The sequence below is a fragment of the Cherax quadricarinatus genome, chromosome 93 (genome assembly GCF_038502225.1).
Source record: "Cherax quadricarinatus isolate ZL_2023a chromosome 93, ASM3850222v1, whole genome shotgun sequence".
Lineage (NCBI taxonomy): Eukaryota > Metazoa > Arthropoda > Malacostraca > Decapoda > Parastacidae > Cherax > Cherax quadricarinatus.
The window spans coordinates 9,613,223-9,632,818 of record NC_091384.1 but is presented as its reverse complement, the minus strand read 5'-3'; the positions used below and the strand labels follow the sequence as shown (position 1 = coordinate 9,632,818).

General features: G+C 39.5%; 1 protein-coding gene across 9 annotated transcripts in view; it reads left to right on the top strand.

Moving 5' to 3' along the window:
- The window catches only part of DIP2 (disco-interacting protein 2), a 613,961-nt gene that overhangs the window by 493,567 nt on the left and 100,798 nt on the right, over positions 1-19,596 (top strand). For all 9 annotated transcript variants that reach the window (XM_070104686.1, XM_070104684.1, XM_070104685.1 and 6 more), the window contains one exon: positions 2,227-2,366. In XM_070104686.1, coding sequence (XP_069960787.1) covers positions 2,227-2,366 — 140 coding nt within the window. The remainder of the gene's footprint in view (positions 1-2,226; positions 2,367-19,596) is intronic.

Genomic DNA, 19,596 nt, shown 5'->3' with positions numbered 1-19,596 from the left:
CTCCTCCTCCAGTCTCCCATACACTAAGAAGAATCTCCAATAAAGGTAAGTGTTATGCTGTTAATGTTTCATTCATCATTTCCCATTGTATTGTTTATGTACTACATCTATATTTCATGTAAAATTTTTTTTTTGTTTTAATACTTCTGGGTGTCAGGAACGGATTAATTGTATTTACATTATTTCTTATGGGGAAAATTGATTCGAAAATAGTAGATTTCGATAATAGTAGCAACTCCAGGAACGGATTAACTACGAAAAACGAGGGACCACTGTATAGCATTTACTTAGCCTAACAATACTGCTTCCCTAACCTATTGAACCTCGAACAATCATAAAACACATGAAAACATGAAAACTGGGCAATCACGAATGTTCGAAGCTTGTGAAAGTGGAGGGCTAGCTGTATTCAAACCTAACCACTCTGTAATCTGGCACCCTACAAATCCCAATGGTGCCAGATTAGTGATAATCAACCTCTACAAATATTATTGCTAGACATATTCAGTAATCTCTGGGAACTTTATTGCTAGAAAGGTTCAATAAAATACTTTGATAAAAATCATTATATTTTCCAGGAAACTAAATTTATATCATAGTGAAAATGTGTATCTCAGTCTATTAGAAATATTTTTTGGAAAAGTCCAATTTTGAAGGACTTGGATGTACTTGGCAAATTGTGTTTATTAGTAATGACGCATGCACACACACACTCACACACACACACACACACACACATACACATACACACGCACGCACGCTACAGGAATTTACATACATGTAGAATTGCAAAATGTGTGGAGAAACACTATTATAAATTGTAGAGCTCTTAGGTCTCCTGTAGCTCTTGGATTGTTGGCAGGGAATGCAAGAAGGAGCAGGTGTTCCCTCTCTGGATGGCTACACTGAGGAGCTGGAAGAGAAAAGTTGCAACCCCTGGGTCTCTGGTGGGTTCCACCTCCTTGAGGGAACCCATGGCAGGGTTTCACCAGGAGCCCAGGGTTCCTCATCCTGTAGTGATGATGTAATATTGGTGCTTCACATATTTGTATATGCACACATAAACATACATAGTACTCTCAATTCTCATATAAAGCTCTTCCATATATAGTTGGCTTTTATAAAGCTCTATATATTCAGTTCTTATAAAGCTCCTCTATATACAGTCAGCTCTTGTATAAAGTTCCTCTGTATACAGTCAGTTCTTTTATAAAGCTCCTCTATACAGTCAGTTTTTGTATAAAGCTCATCTATATAGTCAGTTCTTATAAAGCTCCTCTATATACAGTCAGTTCTCTTATAAAGCTCCTCTATATACAGTCAGTTCTCTTATAAAGCTCCTCTATATACAGTCAGTTCTCTTGTAAAGCTCCTCTATATACAGTCAGTTCTCTTGTAAAGCTCCTCTATATACAGTCAGTTCTCTTGTAAAGCTCCTCTATATACAGTCAGTTCTCTTGTAAAGCTCCTCTATATACAGTCAGTTCTCTTGTAAAGCTCCTCTATATACAGTCAGTTCTCTTGTAAAGCTCCTCTATATACAGTCAGTTCTCTTGTAAAGCTTCTCTATATACAGTCAGTTCTCTTGTAAAGCTCCTCTATATACAGTCAGTTCTCTTGTAAAGCTTCTCTATATACAGTCAGTTCTCTTGTAAAGCTCCTCTATATACAGTCAGTTCTCTTATAAAGCTCCTCTATATACAGTCAGTTCTCTTATAAAGCTCCTCTATATACAGTCAGTTCTCTTGTAAAGCTCCTCTATATACAGTCAGTTCTCTTATAAAGCTCCTCTATATACAGTCAGTTCTCTTATAAAGCTCCTCTATATACAGTCAGTTCTCTTATAAAGCTCCTCTATATACAGTCAGTTCTCTTGTAAAGCTTCTCTATATACAGTCAGTTCTCTTGTAAAGCTCCTCTATATACAGTCAGTTCTCTTATAAAGCTCCCTTATAGTTAGTTCTTTTATAAAGCTTCTCTAAATACAATTAGCTTTTATAAAGCTCTTCAGTATAATCATTTACAAGAAAAACAGAAGTTTTATCAGTGGGTTAGCGAAGGTTGAATAAAAAATAACACTGACAGTTGTTCAGTCAATGGTTTTATTTGAATGTCCTGAATTCTGAAACTTGAGTAAGACATGATTTCAGTGAATGAATAAAACATGATTTCTGTGAATGAGTGAGACATTCATGATTTTAGTGAATAAATAAGATGATTTTTCAGGCCGGGTCATGGAGGGGCCAACGCGGTGGGTCGCGGAGTGTTGAGTATGCAAGGCTTAAGTTTTGGAGTGGTTCGTGTGGACCAGGAGAACTCCCTCACCTCCCTCACACTCCAGGACTGTGGCCAAGTTTTACCAGGAGGTGAGTATATGTTGTACCAGGAGGCGAATATATGTTGTACCAGGAGGCGAGTATATGTTGTACCAGGAGGTGAGTATATGTTGTACCAGGAGGCGAGTATATGTTGTACCAGGAGGTGAGTATATGTTGTACCAGGAGGTGAGTATATGTTGTACCAGGAGGCGAGTATATGTTGTACCAGGAGGTGAGTATATGTTGTACCAGGAGGTGAGTATATGTTGTACCAGGAGGTGAGTATATGTTGTACCAGGAGGTGAGTATATGTTGTACCAGGAGGTGAGTATATGTTGTACCAGGAGGCGAGTATATGTTGTACCAGGAGGTGAGTATATGTTGTACCAGGAGGTGAGTATATGTTGTACCAGGAGGCGAGTATATGTTGTACCAGGAGGTGAGTATATGTTGTACCAGGAGGTGAGTATATGTTGTACCAGGAGGTGAGTATATGTTGTACCAGGAGGTGAGTATATGTTGTACCAGGAGGTGAGTATATGTTGTACCAGGAGGTGAGTATATGTTGTACCAGGAGGTGAGTATATGTTGTACCAGGAGGCGAGTATATGTTGTACCAGGAGGCGAGTATATGTTGTACCAGGAGGTGAGTATATGTTGTACCAGGAGGTGAGTATATGTTGTACCAGGAGGTGAGTATATGTTGTACCAGGAGGTGAGTATATGTTGTACCAGGAGGTGAGTATATGTTGTACCAGGAGGTGAGTATATGAGGTCCAACACAAAAAAACGAGACTGTGCCTGTAACTTTTATTTAACAAATTAAGAAAATCATCTACAATCACCTTCAAAATAGTTCCCTTCTGAGTTGACACACAGCAGCATTCAGTGCTGCCAGTGTTCAAAGCAATTCCACAGATTATTCTCTGCAAGGCTGTTGAGGATCTCGGTCGTTTTTCCTTTCACATCTTCTACCAACAAAAAATGGGTTCCTTTAAACACCGACTTGATCTTTGGAAAGAGGTAGAAGTCACAGAGAGGCAGGTCTGGTGAATATGGTGGGTGCTCAAGCGCAGTGATGGTTTTATCAACTAAAAACTCCTCTTCAAACACAGTTCCCTGTGATGATGTTTTTGTTCATCTGACAGCATTTTTGGAACTATTTTTGCACAAACATTTCTCATGTTGAATTCTTTCATTAGAATGCATTGAACACTTTCCTTGTCCAGATGAACTTTCTTGGCTACTGCTTTTTGAATCACATCACTCTTTTTGAATCAGTTCTCTCACTTTTTCAATGTTGTCATCAGTAACTGCTGTGTGTGGGCAGCCTGGGTGATGATCAGCTTTCATGCTTTCACTGGCCTCAGAAAATCATTTGTGCCATTCAGAAGCATGCGCACGAGACATGCAATCTTCACTGTAAGCCTCGGCCAATAATTGAAAAGTTTCTGTTGCAGATTTCTACAGTTTCACAAGAAACTTGACGTTAACTCACTGTTCACCTTTGCACTCTGGCATTTTCCAACCAAGGGTAAGAAAATGTCTATATTTGAACATGCATCAATTCGTATTGAGTGAAGCGAACATGTTGAGCCTTGTCTCACTGTGACAGGTTAGAACATGTTCTATAATCATCTCTTTGTCACTCTCCTCCCACTCTTGCTTCCCGAACTACAGGGTTAATCTCATTTTTTTGTGTCAGACCTCGTATGTTGTACCAAGTGGCGAGTATATGTTGGACCTGTTATCCCCTTATTATGCATTGTGTGTGCTATTACTCCATGATTGCACTTGTCGAAGGCTTTTGCAAAGCCTGTATGTACAATATCTGCATTTTGTTTGTCCTCCAGTACATCCAAGACCATGTTATAGTGGTCCAGTAGCTGTGAGAGGCAGGACTGACCATCCAAGACCGTTTCATATTGGTGCAGTAGTTGAGAGGCAGGAGTGACCTGTTCTAAACCTGTGCTGCCCTGGATTGCACAATTGTTGGGTGTCCAAGTGATTGGTGATCTTGTTTATAACTTCATAGCTTTTTTGATATGGGACATTAGTGCTATCAGTCTGTAATTCTTTGCAATTTCTTTACTACCACATTTGTGGAGTGGGGCTATATCCATTGTGACTGTGGGATGACTTCTTCCCCTCCCGTGTCTAGGCTGTGGGATAACCCCCGTATCTAGGCTGTGGGATAACCCCCATGTTTAGGCTGTGGGATGACCCCCGTGTCTAGGCTGTAGGATGACCCCCATGTCTAGGCTGTGGGATGACCCTTGCGTCTATGCTGTGGTTGACCCCCGTGTCTAAGCTGTGGGATGATGTGTGTGTCTAGGCTGTGGAGTGACCCCTTTGTATTGGCTCTGGGATGACCTATGTGTCTAGGCTGTGTTATGACCCCCATGTCTAGGTTGTGGGATGACCCTGGTGTCTAGGGCATGGGATGACCCCCATGTCAAGGCTGTGGGATGACCCCCATGTCTAGGCTGTGGGATGATCCGTGTCTAGGCTGTGGGATGACCCCTTTATCTAATTTGTGGGATGAGTCCTGTGTCAAGGCTGTGGGATGTCCCCCTTGTCTAGGCTGTAGGATGACCCCAAAGTCTAGGCTGTGGGATGACCCTCATGTCTAGGCTCCCTCCCCATAACATACTCAAGACACACAAAAAAGAGCTCTTGCAGTTCTTGATGAACACAGAATTACACATGTGTGATCCTGGGGCAGAGTGCTTGGGCAATGGGCATATTATAAATTGCTTTTTCAAAGTCCAGCGGTGTTAGGGTTATGCCAAAAATTTTGGAAATATTGACAAGACTTTGGGTCTCGTTCATAAAAAAAAATATTTTGATTGTCAGTCTTGAAACTAATTAACAATTCACTAAACACTGAGTTATATTGAGACTTCAGTATCTCACTCATTTCTTTAGTGTCATTAGTGTAAGTCCCATCTTGTTTAAGCAAGGGCCCAATACTGGATGTGGTTTTTGCCTTGTTTTTGACACTTGAGAGCAAATGTTTTGGATTTCTTTCAGTTTCATTTATGGCTTTTAGCTTCTGTCTGTCCTGGGGTCTGCAAGATTCACTTAACCCTTTCAGTGTGGATTCCATTGTTCTACGGCTTTGAAGTGCGGGTCGGTCCCATAGTTCTTCTTAATGAGATCAGCTCACTCACATTAGCTGTGAACGGTAAATTTGGGTCTAGATATTAGAAAATGGGTCTATGTGGTAAGTGTGCACCATATAAAAGAAATCCTGCAGTAAGCAGTGCATAAAGGGGGGGGGGGACTGCGACCGTGATTTTGGTTTAAAACGGCTACTTTGCGATATATTTTTGTATGTTTTTTATGGTTGTATTCTCAGTTTCTTGGTCTCATTTGATAGAATGGAAGATATATTACAAAAGCAGAGATAATTTTGATTGGTTTCAGGACTGAAAGAAGATTGAAATTAAGCTCAAAATAGCAGAAACATTTGATTTTTGCCAATATTCCAGAGTACACAGTGACATCACTTGTCCAATAAGTGTCCATGTGTCCAATCTAATATGCTTTTAGGAATTCACTGCATTATTAATGCATTTATTACAGTAATGCATTAGTTTGCATAACAGTAAATTTTTGTAGGAATAGAAATTCTAAATGGAATTCATGTGTAATATTGGAGAGGCCTGGGAAATGTTATTTTAGTGCTAGGAATGTCTGCATTATTTATTCTGGACCTTATTTTGAATTTGGCCAAAATATCAATTTCTGATGACTTTATTGGGTAGTTGAATGGGTGGTTTCTTGTATTCAATCCATAGAATGGAAGGCACACTACTGAAATAACTAAGAATAACTCAGAATTTGGTCTCCTGGAATAATGTAACTGGCGTAAAATCAGACTTGAATTAGGCAAAATCGCCTGTGTAAATATCACTGACACAGCAAAATTTGTCAGTTTTCCCATCATATTTGGTACATTTTGTTTTATTACCTTCAGAAAAAGCATTTTTTTTTTATTTTCTAACCCCGAGAGCAAGTTTGAGAACCGGGGTCCCGACGCTCTAAGGGTTAATTTAAGTTCAGTATTTTCTTTCTCCCTAGTCAGTGTTTCCTTCTGTATTCCAGATAATCTAGCCCCCTTGAGAAGATCTCTGATTCTTTGTCTTCACCTGTAAAATAAGCATTCATTCTCTCTCTCTCTCTATCTCACTCTCTATCTTTCTCTATCTCTCTCTATCTCTTTTTTTTTTTTTTTTTTTTGTTACACAGGGTTTGACAAGGTTAAGGATCCCTAGCTTTATTGACAAGCTGTTTACAGGTTAAGGATTCCTAACTTTATTGGCAAGCTAAGAGCTGTTACCTACATCAGCTCATTTGAAAGCATTTTTATTGTTATGAGACATACAAGTAGGGAACAGGATGAAGTTGGAGCCATCTGTGAGCCAGCATTTTCATTTGATCAACTGACTTTATCTCGTTGACATCATTATGCTGTACGAATATGTTCCATACTCGAGTCATCCTGGGTATATAGGATCTCAGATGGAGTGAAGTTCTGGAGAAGGGTACAGCCAGAGTGAAGTTGCTGCTTTCTGCCCGTCTTGTGGCATAAAAGCTTGTTTCACGCTGTCCTCGAAGTGGATCCAAGTGTGGTACTTTGACAATATTGGCCTTGTACATAACAGTAAGGCCACCCACATCCCTCCTATGTTGAAGGCTCTGCTGAAATGACAGATCTATCCAGGATGGGTCCAGGCGAGAGATGAGATGTCTTGCTCTGTTCTCTACTCTGTCAAGCAGTCGCAGATGAGAGGGGGGGCAGGCAAACCAAGAAAGTGGAGCATACTCAAGGTGCGAGCGTACTTGTGCCTCGTACAGAATCTTGCAACCCCTACTGTCAACTAGATGCGAGATACGACAAAGTGCTGTAAGCTTCCTGGCTGCCATGTTTGCAAGATTTACAACATGGTTCTTCATGGTTAGTTTGGAGTCAAATTTCACCCCAAGGACATCAACTTCTTCTCCAGGTGCCAACACCCTCCCATTCATCCTTACTACTGCACCAGCATTACCATCATGGTGCCTAGAGACTATCATCATTTGCAGTTTCTCAGGTGCAAATGTTACTTGCCATCTATTTCCCCAATCTGTTATAGCTCTTAGCTGGTGATTGATGTAGCTTAGACCAGCTGGCATTTCTTCTCTTGGATAAGTGAATGTCAGTGTACAGTCGTCTGCATATGCATGAGATTCTGGGATGAGATGAAGGTCATTGAAGTAGGCATTCCATAACAATGGTCCCAGCACACTTCCTTGTGGAACACTTGCCCCAATAGGATGTCTTGCTGATTCCGTTCCATTGAGAACTATACTTAGAGATCTACCATGAAGGTAATCACTGAGGAGACATAACGTAGAGCCTGCAGTTCCCAGTGCTTGAAGTTTTGCTAAGAGGCCCTGGTGCCACACCCAGTCGAAAGCGCCAGCAATGTCCAGTGCTACCACAAAGCTGACTTTGGATTCATCCAGTGACTGGTGCCACTTAGTGGAGAGGTTTAACAACAGATCAGCAGCAGAGTAACCTTTCCTGAAGCCATATTGATGATCACAAAGTAGTGAGTGGTAGTCAAAAAACTCTGTCATTTGTCTTGAGATTATTGTCTCAAGGATCTTACCTGTGATTGACAGGAGTGACACTGGTCTGTAGTTGCTGATTTCTGCTCTGCTCTTCTTTTTGTGAACAGGGACTACATTTGCCTCTTTCCACAGAGAGGGCCATTTACACTGTACTAGGCAGTGCTGAAAGATGCGAGTTAGAGGTGCTGCTAGCTGGTCTGCACATCTCAGCAACCTTGGGCTCAACTTGTCTGGGCCTACAGCCTTTTCTTGGTCAAGCGATTTAAGAAGGAAATGCACCTCCTCCTGCCTTATTGTCACCACTGACAGTTTTGACAGTTCTTGCAGCTAGCCAAGGAGGGTCCCTTGCTGGATCAGGAACTTGCATTTTGGTAGCAAAGTGTTCGGCAAAGAGGTCCGCCTTCTCTTGTCTACTAGTAGAGGTGGTCCCATCTTGTCGATTTAGAGGTGGAATGAGTTCATCAGGCAGATAACCTTGTCTGTCCTTGACCAGGGACCACCAGGTTTTGGAGCCTACCCTACCTGATGCCAGCTTTCTTTTTTGTGTCCACCTCCCATTTAGCAATGACCCACTTTTGAACGCCACCCATATGCCTACAGGCTTGCCTGTGCAAGTTCCTGTTATAGGTGGTAGGATGTCTCTTATACCTTCGCCATGCTTTATACTTAGCAGTAGCAGCCTCTCTACAACAAAAGCCAAACCAAGGCTGATCTGTAGGCTTTGTCACATATTGCCAGTGAGGAATGTGTTCTTGTTGTAGATTAAGGATGTGTCCAGTGAAGGCTTTCACTTGGTTGTCAACATCACCTTGGAGAAGAGCATTCCAATTTGTGGTGGCGAGCTCAGAACAAAGGGCTGGCCAATTACCTCTTTCCCATAGCCACGTTGTGCGTGTGGACTCCTCACCTCGTTCTGTTGGGATCTTAACCCTTTGACTGTCGCGGCCGCATATATATGTCTTACGAGGTACCTTGTTTGACGTATATATACTCATAAATTCTAGCAGCTTCAAATCAAGAAGGAGAAAGCTGGTAGGCCCACATGTGAGAGAATGGGTCTGTGTGATCAGTGTGCACTATATAAAAAAAATCCTGGAGCACGCAGTGCATAATGAGAAAAAACTCCAACCGTTTTTTTTTTAATTAAAATGCCGACTTTGTGGTCTATTTTCATATAGTATTTATGGTTGTATTCTCGTCTCATTTGATACAATGGAAAACATATTATAGAAATAGAGATGATTTTGATTGATTTTACTATACAAAGCGTAATAGCGCACAAAATGCGCGCTAAAGGAATAACAGGAAAAGTCGGTCGATGGATCTATAATTTCCTCACTAACAGAACACAGAGAGTAGTCGTCAACAGAGTAAAGTCCGAGGCAGCTACGGTGAAAAGCTCTGTTCCACAAGGCACAGTACTAGCTCCCATCTTGTTCCTCATCCTCATATCCGACATAGACAAGGATGTCAGCCACAGCACCGTGTCTTCCTTTGCAGATGACACCCGAATCTGCATGACAGTGTCTTCCATTGCAGACACTGCAAGGCTCCAGGTGGACATCAACCAAATCTTTCAGTGGGCTGCAGAAAACAATATGAAGTTCAACGATGAGAAATTTCAATTACTCAGATATGGTAAACATGAGGAAATTAAATCTTCATCAGAGTACAAAACAAATTCTGGCCACAAAATAGAGCGAAACACCAACGTCAAAGACCTGGGAGTGATTATGTCGGAGGATCTCACCTTCAAGGACCATAACATTGTATCAATCGCATCTGCTAGAAAAATGACAGGATGGATAATGAGAACCTTCAAAACTAGGGAGGCCAAGCCCATGATGACACTCTTCAGGTCACTTGTTCTATCTAGGCTGGAATATTGCTGCACTCTAACAGCACCTTTCAAGGCAGGTGAAATTGCCGACCTAGAAAATGTACAGAGAACTTTCACGGCGCGCATAACGGAGATAAAACACCTCAATTACTGGGAGCGCTTGAGGTTTCTAAACCTGTATTCCCTGGAACGCAGGAGGGAGAGATACATGATTATATACACCTGGAAAATCCTAGAGGGACTAGTACCGAACTTGCACACGAAAATCACTCACTAAGAAAGCAAAAGACTTGGCAGACGATGCACCATCCCCCCAATGAAAAGCAGGGGTGTCACTAGCACGTTAAGAGACCATACAATAAGTGTCAGGGGCCCGAGACTGTTCAACTGCCTCCCAGCACACATAAGGGGGATTACCAACAGACCCCTGGCAGTCTTCAAGCTGGCACTGGACAAGCACCTAAAGTCAGTTCCTGATCAGCCGGGCTGTGGCTCGTACGTTGGTTTACGTCCAGCCAGCAGCAACAGCCTGGTTGATCAGGTGCTGATCCACCAGGAGGCCTGGTCACAGACCGGGCCGCGGGGGCGTTGACCCCCGAAACTCTCTCCAGGTAAACTCCAGGTAAAGAATCTGGAAATGGAGCTCAAAGTAGGGGAAATGTTTGATTTTTGCCGATGTTCAAAAGTAAACAAATGATGTCATTATCCAATAAATGTCCAACTACCCATTGTAATATGCAGTCATGAATGGGTTGATGTTATTTATACAATTATTACAGTATTGCAGTAGTCTGCATAATAGTAAGTCTTCTATTTTTTGTTTGAATAAAAATTCAAAATAGAAAGCAAGAGTAATATCAGAGGGGCCTGGAGACATGACTGGTGAACAAAGAAAATGTTATTTTAGAGCCAGGAATGTCTGCATTGTTCATTCTGGACTTTATTTTGAAATTGTCATATTTTTTAATTTTCATGAAATTGGCCAAATTGCAAGTTTCTGACCATGTTATTGGGTAGTTGAAATTGGCAAATGGGCAGTTTCTTGTACTCAATCGATAGAAAAAATGGAGTTCTAAAGAAATAGCTATGAGTTTGGTCGACTGGAACAATAGAATTAGCCGAAAATAGGGCTCAAAGTGGGCAAAATCGCAGATTTGTAAATATTGCCGAGGTCGCTAACTTCGCGAGACCATAATTTCGTCAGTTTTCCATCAAATTTCGTTTTTTGGTGTCATTACAATCGGGAAAAGATTCTCTTATCATTTCATTAGTTTTTTTTTTTTTTTTTGAAATTTTGCGACACCAGGAGACACCTCAGGATTGGGGGTTGCGACAGTCAAGGGGTTAAGTGTCGTAAAAACAGCCTTGTGGTCAGATGATGCTCTCTCTCTCTCTCTCTCTCTCTCTCTGTGTGCACAGGGTTTGACAAGGTTAAGGATCCCTAGCTTTATTGACAAGCTATTTACAGGTTAAGGATTCCTAACTTTATTGGCAAGCTAAGAGCTGTTACCTACATCAGCTCATTTGAAAGCATTTTTATTGTTATGAGACATACAAGTAGGGAACAGGATGAAGTTGGAGCCATCTGTGGGCCAGCATTTTAATTTGATCAGCTGACTTTATCTCGTTGGCATCATTATGCTGTATGAATATGTTCCATACTCGAGTCATCCTGGGTATGTATGATCTCAGATGGAGTGATGTTCTGGAGAAGGGTACAGCCAGAGTGAAGTTGCTGCTTTCTGCCCGTCTTGTGGCATAAAAGCTTGTTTCACGCTGTCCTCGAAGTGGATCCAAGTGTGGTACTTTGACAATATTGGCCATGTACATAACAGTAAGGCCACCCACATCCCTCCTATGTTGAAGGCTCTGCTGAAATGACAGATCTATCCAGGATGGGTCCAGGCGAGAGATGAGATGTCTTGCTCTGTTTTCTACTCTGTTAAGCAGTCGCATATGAGAGGGGGGGCAGGCAAACCAAGAAAGTGGAGCATACTCAAGGTGTGAGCGTACTTGTGCTTTGTACAGAATTCATTCATTCTCTCTCTCTCTCTCTCTCTCTCTCTCTCTCTTTCTTTCTTTCTTTCTTTCTTTCCCCCCCCCTTATATATATATATATATATATATATATTTTCTTTCAACACACCGGCCGTATCCCACCGAGGCGGGGTGGCCCAAAAGGAAAAACGAAAGTTTCTCCTTTTACATTTAGTAATATATACAGGAGAAGAGGTTACTAGCCCCTTGCTCCCTGGCATTTTAGTTGCCTCTTACAAAACACGCATGGTTACTTACGGAGGAAGAATTCTGTTCCACTTCCCCATGGAGATAAGAGGAAATAAACAAGAATAAGAACTAGAAAGAAAATAGAAGAAAACCCAGAGGGGTGTGTATATATGTGCTTGTACATGTATGTGTAGTGTGACCTAAGTGTAAGTAGAAGTAGCAAGACCATACCTGAAATCTTGCATGTTCATGAGACAGAAAAAAGGACACCAGCAATCCTACCATCATGTAAAACAATTACAGGCTTTCGCTTTACACTCACTTGGCAGACGGTAGTACTCCCTGGGCGAAGTTGCTGTCTACCAACCTACTACCTATATATATATATATATATATATATATATATATATATATATATATATATATCATATACAGGAAGGCCCCACTTTACATGGCTCCGCTAATACTGGACATTTCAAATTATGACCAAAACTCGCTATACGGCTCCCCACCTGACTTTCCTAATACGGTCACCGTGCCCCCACCCTGTTTGTTTACATTCTCCATGAGCTCAGTAAGCACTAAGTCTCTCCATTTTGTCTGGAAACTCCAAAATTTCAAATGTTTTTAAAAGTTATTTCATATTTTATATATACTCTGATAATTATACTTGTGTATACCTGTACCTAAATAAACTTACATACTGTGCTGGCATGCAGGTACACATTAAAATTGGTAAGTGTCTTATGTCTCCAGACGTCATATTAGTAATGATAATAATAATCATCGAGTCATTTAGTCGTATATTACGTTAATATACACATTTTCATTAATCCATCCATGATATTTTTTTCAAAATTATATAATAAACACGATACATAACATAAAAAGATGATAAATACACCCCACAATAGAATAAATAAACATAAATATAAGATGTGGGAGCCACATAACTTGTACAAGTGACGGCAAGAATAACATTTTCTCTAATCTAACATAAGAGAAAATGTGTTACTGGGGGTAACTGTAGAAAATTATTCCTTTCGTATGTATATAAGTAAGTTTATTCAGGTATACACAAATACAGTTACATAGATTATCATACATAACAACATATGTGTAGAGAACCTGGGATAACCCAAAAAAGTCAGTGTGACTTATTTCCATTGCCTTCACTCAGAGCTTCAAAATGATGTTACATGAGAATGGGAGTGTTCTTCTTTATTAATTCTACCTTATCAATGTAGAGACAACCTGTACACAATGTAACTTGTACACAAACCAGACGTGTACACTTCGTTTGTTTACAAAACTTACGTTCGCCTGGTTTGTTTACATAACTCTGCGCATGTCCCCTCTCATGTACTCATTCTTTCTCTCTCTCATTTATTCGTTTTATCTCATTTACTTACTCCTGACCCTACATTAAGACTACAAATATTTTAAGGTAAGTAATGAGTGAACTGTATATACATTTTATCGCTCTGGGATGCTTAAATATCATAGAATAGTATGTGTGGGTGGGGTGGCCTGGTAAGGTAGCCTGGCTATTACCATACATACCACACTTGATTTCTTACAATAAATACTACTTGTCTCACCCTAGATTAAGACTATAAATATTTTAAGGTAAGTAATGAGTGCACTATGTGTGTATTGTACTTTTTATTGTTTTTTGATGCCTGGTTCTATTGCCAACTTAATATATGTTAGTGTAAACTTGTTATCTAGTGTTTGTAAGCATTTGTAAGTGGAAAAAAAGGGTGTTCCACTTTACGGCGGTCTCTGCTTTACGGCGGTAGCCTGGAACCTAACCAGCCGTATAAGTGGGGCCTTCCTGTATATATATATATATATATATATATATATATATATATATATATATATATATATATATATATATATCTTTCTTTCTTTCAACACACCGGCCGTATCCCACCGAGGCGGGGTGGCCCAAAAGGAAAAACGAAAGTTTCTCCTTTTACATTTAGTAATATATACAGGAGAAGAGGTTACTAGCCCCTTGCTCCCGGCATTTTAGTTGCCTCTTACAACACGCATGGCTTACGGAGGAAGAATTCTGTTCCACTTCCCCATGGAGATAAGAGGAAATAAACAAGAATAAGAACTAGAAAGAAAATAGAAGAAAACCCAGAGGGGTGTGTATATATGTGCTTGTACATGTATGTGTAGTGTGACCTAAGTGTAAGTAGAAGTAGCAAGACGTACCTGAAATCTTGCATGTTCATGAGACAGAAAAAAGGACACCAGCAATCCTACCATCATGTAAAACAATTACAGGCTTTCGTTTTACACTCACTTGGCAGGACGGTAGTACCTCCCTGGGCGGTTGCTGTCTACCAACCTACTACCTATATATATATATATATATATATATATATATATATATATATATACATATACAGGAAGGCCCCACTTTACGGCGTTCCGCTAATACGGACATTTCAAATTATGACCAAAACTCGCTATACGGCTCCCCCCACCTGACTTTCTAATACGGTCACCGTGCCCCACCCTGTTTGTTTACATTCTCCATGAGCTCAGTAAGCACTAAGTCTCTCCATTTTGTCTGGAAACTCCAAAATTTCAAATGTTTTTAAAAGTTATTTCATATTTTATATATACTCTGATAATTATACTTGTGTATACCTGTACCTAAATAAACTTACATACTGTGCTGGCATGCAGGTACACATTAAAATTGGTAAGTGTCTTATGTCTCCAGACGTCATATTAGTAATGATAATAATAATCATCGAGTCATTTAGTCGTATATTACGTTAATATACACATTTTCATTAATCCATCCATGATATTTTTTTCAAAATTATATAATAAACACGATACATAACATAAAAAGATGATAAATACACCCCACAATAGAATAAATAAACATAAATATAAGATGTGGGAGCCACATAACTTGTACAAGTGACGGCAAGAATAACATTTTCTCTAATCTAACATAAGAGAAAATGTGTTACTGGGGGTAACTGTAGAAAATTATTCCTTTCGTATGTATATAAGTAAGTTTATTCAGGTATACACAAATACAGTTACATAGATTATCATACATAACAACATATGTGTAGAGAACCTGGGATAACCCAAAAAAGTCAGTGTGACTTATTTCCATTGCCTTCACTCAGAGCTTCAAAATGATGTTACATGAGAATGGGAGTGTTCTTCTTTATTAATTCTACCTTATCAATGTAGAGACAACCTGTACACAATGTAACTTGTACACAAACCAGACGTGTACACTTCGTTTGTTTACAAAACTTACGTTCACCTGGTTTGTTTACATAACTCTGCGCATGTCCCCTCTCATGTACTCATTCTTTCTCTCTCTCATTTATTCGTTTTATCTCATTTACTTACTCCTGACCCTACATTAAGACTACAAATATTTTAAGGTAAGTAATGAGTGAACTGTATATACATTTTATCGCTCTGGGATGCTTAAATATCATAGAATAGTATGTGTGGGTGGGGTGGCCTGGTAAGGTAGCCTGGCTATTACCATACATACCACACTTGATTTCTTACAATAAATACTACTTGTCTCACCCTAGATTAAGACTATAAATATTTTAAGGTAAGTAATGAGTGCACTATGTGTGTATTGTACTTTTTATTGTTTTTTGATGCCTGGTTCTATTGCCAACTTAATATATGTTAGTGTAAACTTGTTATCTAGTGTTTGTAAGCATTTGTAAGTGGAAAAAAAGGGTGTTCCACTTTACGGCGGTCTCTGCTTTACGGCGGTAGCCTGGAACCTAACCAGCCGTATAAGTGGGGCCTTCCTGTATATATATATATATATATATATATATATATATATATATATATATATATATATATATATATATATATATATTTATATTTATATTTAACCATACTTCAACTGCCACAGTTGATCATATCTGAGGACTGGTTTTGATCCATGTCATTTAAGATAAATTCTCAGTGTCTTTCATTCAGTTGATAATCTGATCCTAGTTGTTGTTGAAATTGTTAAAGTTGAATTTGGTGAAGGCACCCTCATAACTGTTTGTTTTATTATTTTTGTTAACACATTAGCCATTTCCCACCAACGTAGGGTGGCCCGAAAAAGAAAAACTTTCACCATCATTAACTCCGTCACTGTCTTGCCAGTGGCGTGCTTACACTACAGTTATAAAACTGCAGCATTAACACCCCTCCTTCAGAGTGCAGGCACTGTACTTCCCATCTCCAGCCTGCCGGTTTCCCTGAATCCCTTCATAAATATTACCTTGCTCGCACTCCAACATGCTTGCTGGAAGTCCAAGCCTCTCACACACAAAACCTCCTTTACCCTCTCCCTCCAACCTTTCGTAAGCCAACCTCTACCTCGCCTTCCCTCCACTGCAGATTTATACACTCTCGAAGTCATTCTGTTTCGTTCTATCCTCTCTACATGTCTGAACCCTCTCAACAACCCCTACTCAGCCCTCTGGATGATAAGTTTGATAATCCCGCACCTCCTCCTAATTTCCAAGCTACGAATTCTCTGCATTATATTCACACCACACATTGCCCTCAGACATGACATCTCCACTGCCTCCAGTCTTTTCCTTGTTGCAACATTCACCACCCATGCTGTACACTCACTTAAGAGCATTGGTATAACTATACTTTCATACATTCCCCTCTTTGATTCCATGGACAAAGTTCTTTGTCTCCACAGACTCCTCAGTGCACCACTTACCTTTTTCCCCCTCGTCACTTCTATGGTTCACCTCATCATCCACTCCCAAATATCTAAATACATTCACCTCCTCCATACACTCTCCCTCCAACCTAATATCCAATCTTTCATTACCTAATTTTTTTTGTTATCCTCATCACCTAAGTCTTTCCTGTATTCACTTTTAATTTAATTTATAAAACATACCCTACCAAACTCATCCACCAACCTCTGCCACTTCTCTTCAGAATCTCCCAATAGCACAGTGTCATCAGCAAAGAGCAAATGTGACAACTCCCACTTTGTGTTAGATTCTTTATCTTTTAGCCCCACACCTCTTGCCAACACCCGAGCATTCACTTCTCTTACAACTCCATCTATAAATATATTGAACAACCACGGTGACATCACACATCCTTGTCTAAGACCTACTTTTACTGGGAAATAATCTCCCTCTTTCTCATACATACTCTAACCTGAGCCTCACTATACTCACAAAAACTTTTCGCTGCTTTCAATAACTTACCTTGTATTCCATACACCTGCAACATCTGCCACATTGCCCCTCTATCCACCTTGTAATATGCCTTTTCCAAATCCATAAATGCGACAAAAACCTCTTTACTCTTATCTAAATTCTGTTCACCTATATGTTTCACTGTAAACACTTGGTCTACACACCCCCTACCTTTCCTAAAGCCTCCTTGTTCATCTTCTATCCTGCTCTCCATCTTACTCTTAATTCTTTCCATATTAACTCTACCATACACTTCACCAGGTATACTCAACAGACTTTTTTTTTTTTTTTCAACAAACCGGCCGTATCCTACCAAGGCGGGGTGGCCCAAAAGGAAAAAAACAAAAGTCTTCTTTTAAATTTAGTAATACATACAATAGAAGGGGTTACTAGCCCCTTGCTCACATCATTTTAGTCACTTCTTACAACATGCATAGTTTACAGAGGAAGAATTCTGTTCCACTTCCCCATGGAGAATCAAAGAGTAGTTATCAATTTATAATAGCTGTCTCTGGAATTGTGAGGAGGTTGTGTCTGGCAGCTTGTATACAACCACAGTGACAAGGTTTTCATTCTCAGTCTTTGTTGCTAAAACTTGAAATACAGGAGGGCCCTGCTCACCTGGCAGGTTAGTATCCTGACTCAATGAAAAGCTGAAGTTGCTGAAAAGTGGAACATGGCATTTTTTCACTTTCAAGTACATGTATATGAAAGCCTGATAACATGTTTATTCTTTTGTTCTTCTTTCATCAAACCGGCCGTATCCCACCAAGGCGGGGTGGCCCCAAAAGAAAAACAAAAGTTTCCCTTTTTAAATTTAGTAATATATACAGGAGAAGGGGTTACTAGCCCCTTGCTTCCGGCATTTTAGTGGCCTCTTACAACACGCATAGCTTATGGAGGAAGAATTCTGTTCCACTTCCCCATGGAGGTAAGAGGAAATAAACAAGAACAAGAACTAGAAAGAAAATAGCAGAAAACCCAGAGGGGTGTGTATATATATGCTTGTACATGTATGTGTAGTGTGACCTAAGTGTAAGTAGAAGTAGCAAGACGTACCTGAAATCTTGCATGTGTATGAGACAGAAAAATGGGGACACCAGCAATCCTACCATCATGTAAAACAATTACAGGCTTTCGTTTACACTCACTTGGCAGGACGGTAGTACCTCCCTGAGTGGCTGCTGTCTACCAACCTACTACCTAGGAACATGTTTATACTATCATATATTAAGTGTGCAATAGAGCTAAGTCTAAAAAAAAAAAAAAAGATAGGCAATTAAAATGAACATACAATATACATATTACTGATCTTACAATATTTTCTCTGTTAGCTTATAGCATGTAGTGACTGTAAATTTGAGAAATGAATGTGCTTAGTGTAGGAAGTATGAAGGAGATAGAACAGTTTCTTCGTGTGACTCTTCAGTGTGTTGTGTTGCTGTTGATGTTGAAGGTTGCAATGGTACTTCCTTGAAGTATTAACCTTTCAGGGTCCAGAGGCCAAATTTCAAAGTGTGCACCAGTGTCCAAGAATTTTCAAAAAATTTTTTTTTTATTTTTTCTTATGAAATGGTAGAGAATCTTTTTCTGAAGTTAATAAAACAAAAGGTACGAAATTTGGTGGAAAACTGACGAAATTATGCTTTTGTGAATTTTGATGTGTCAGCGATATTTACGCATCGGCGATTTTGCCGACTTTGACTCCCATTTTAGGCCAATTACATTAGTCCAGTCAACCACATTCTTATTTCAGTAGTATTACTTCTGTTCTATCGATCGAGCATAATAAATTGCCAAATCAACTGTTTCAACTATAAAATAATGTAATCGGAAATTGGTAATTTGGCCAATTTAGTGCCAAGTTCAAAATATTCCATTTTCAAAATAGGGTCTAGAATAAACAACGCAGGCATTCCTGGCACTAAACTAACATTTCCTCTGTTCATTAGTTACATTTTCAGGCTTTACAAATGAATTCCATTTTGATTTTTTATTCACATAATGATTTTTTATTCACATAATGAATTTTTATTCAAACCAAAAAATAGAAGATTTACTGTTATGCAATATTGTAATAATTGTATAAATAATATCAGCACATTTGTGAACGTATATTAGACCCATCAGCTGGCGTGTATTAGAAGTGTGAGGTCATTTGTTTACTCTTGAACATCGACAAAAATTTAACATTTTCACTACTTTGAGCTTAATTTCAAGCCATTTCCAATACCAAAACCAATCAATATCATCTCTATTTCTGTAATATATCTTCCATTCTATCAAATGAGACCAAGAAATCACAAATACGTACAACCATAAAAACGTACTGTTTGCTGCA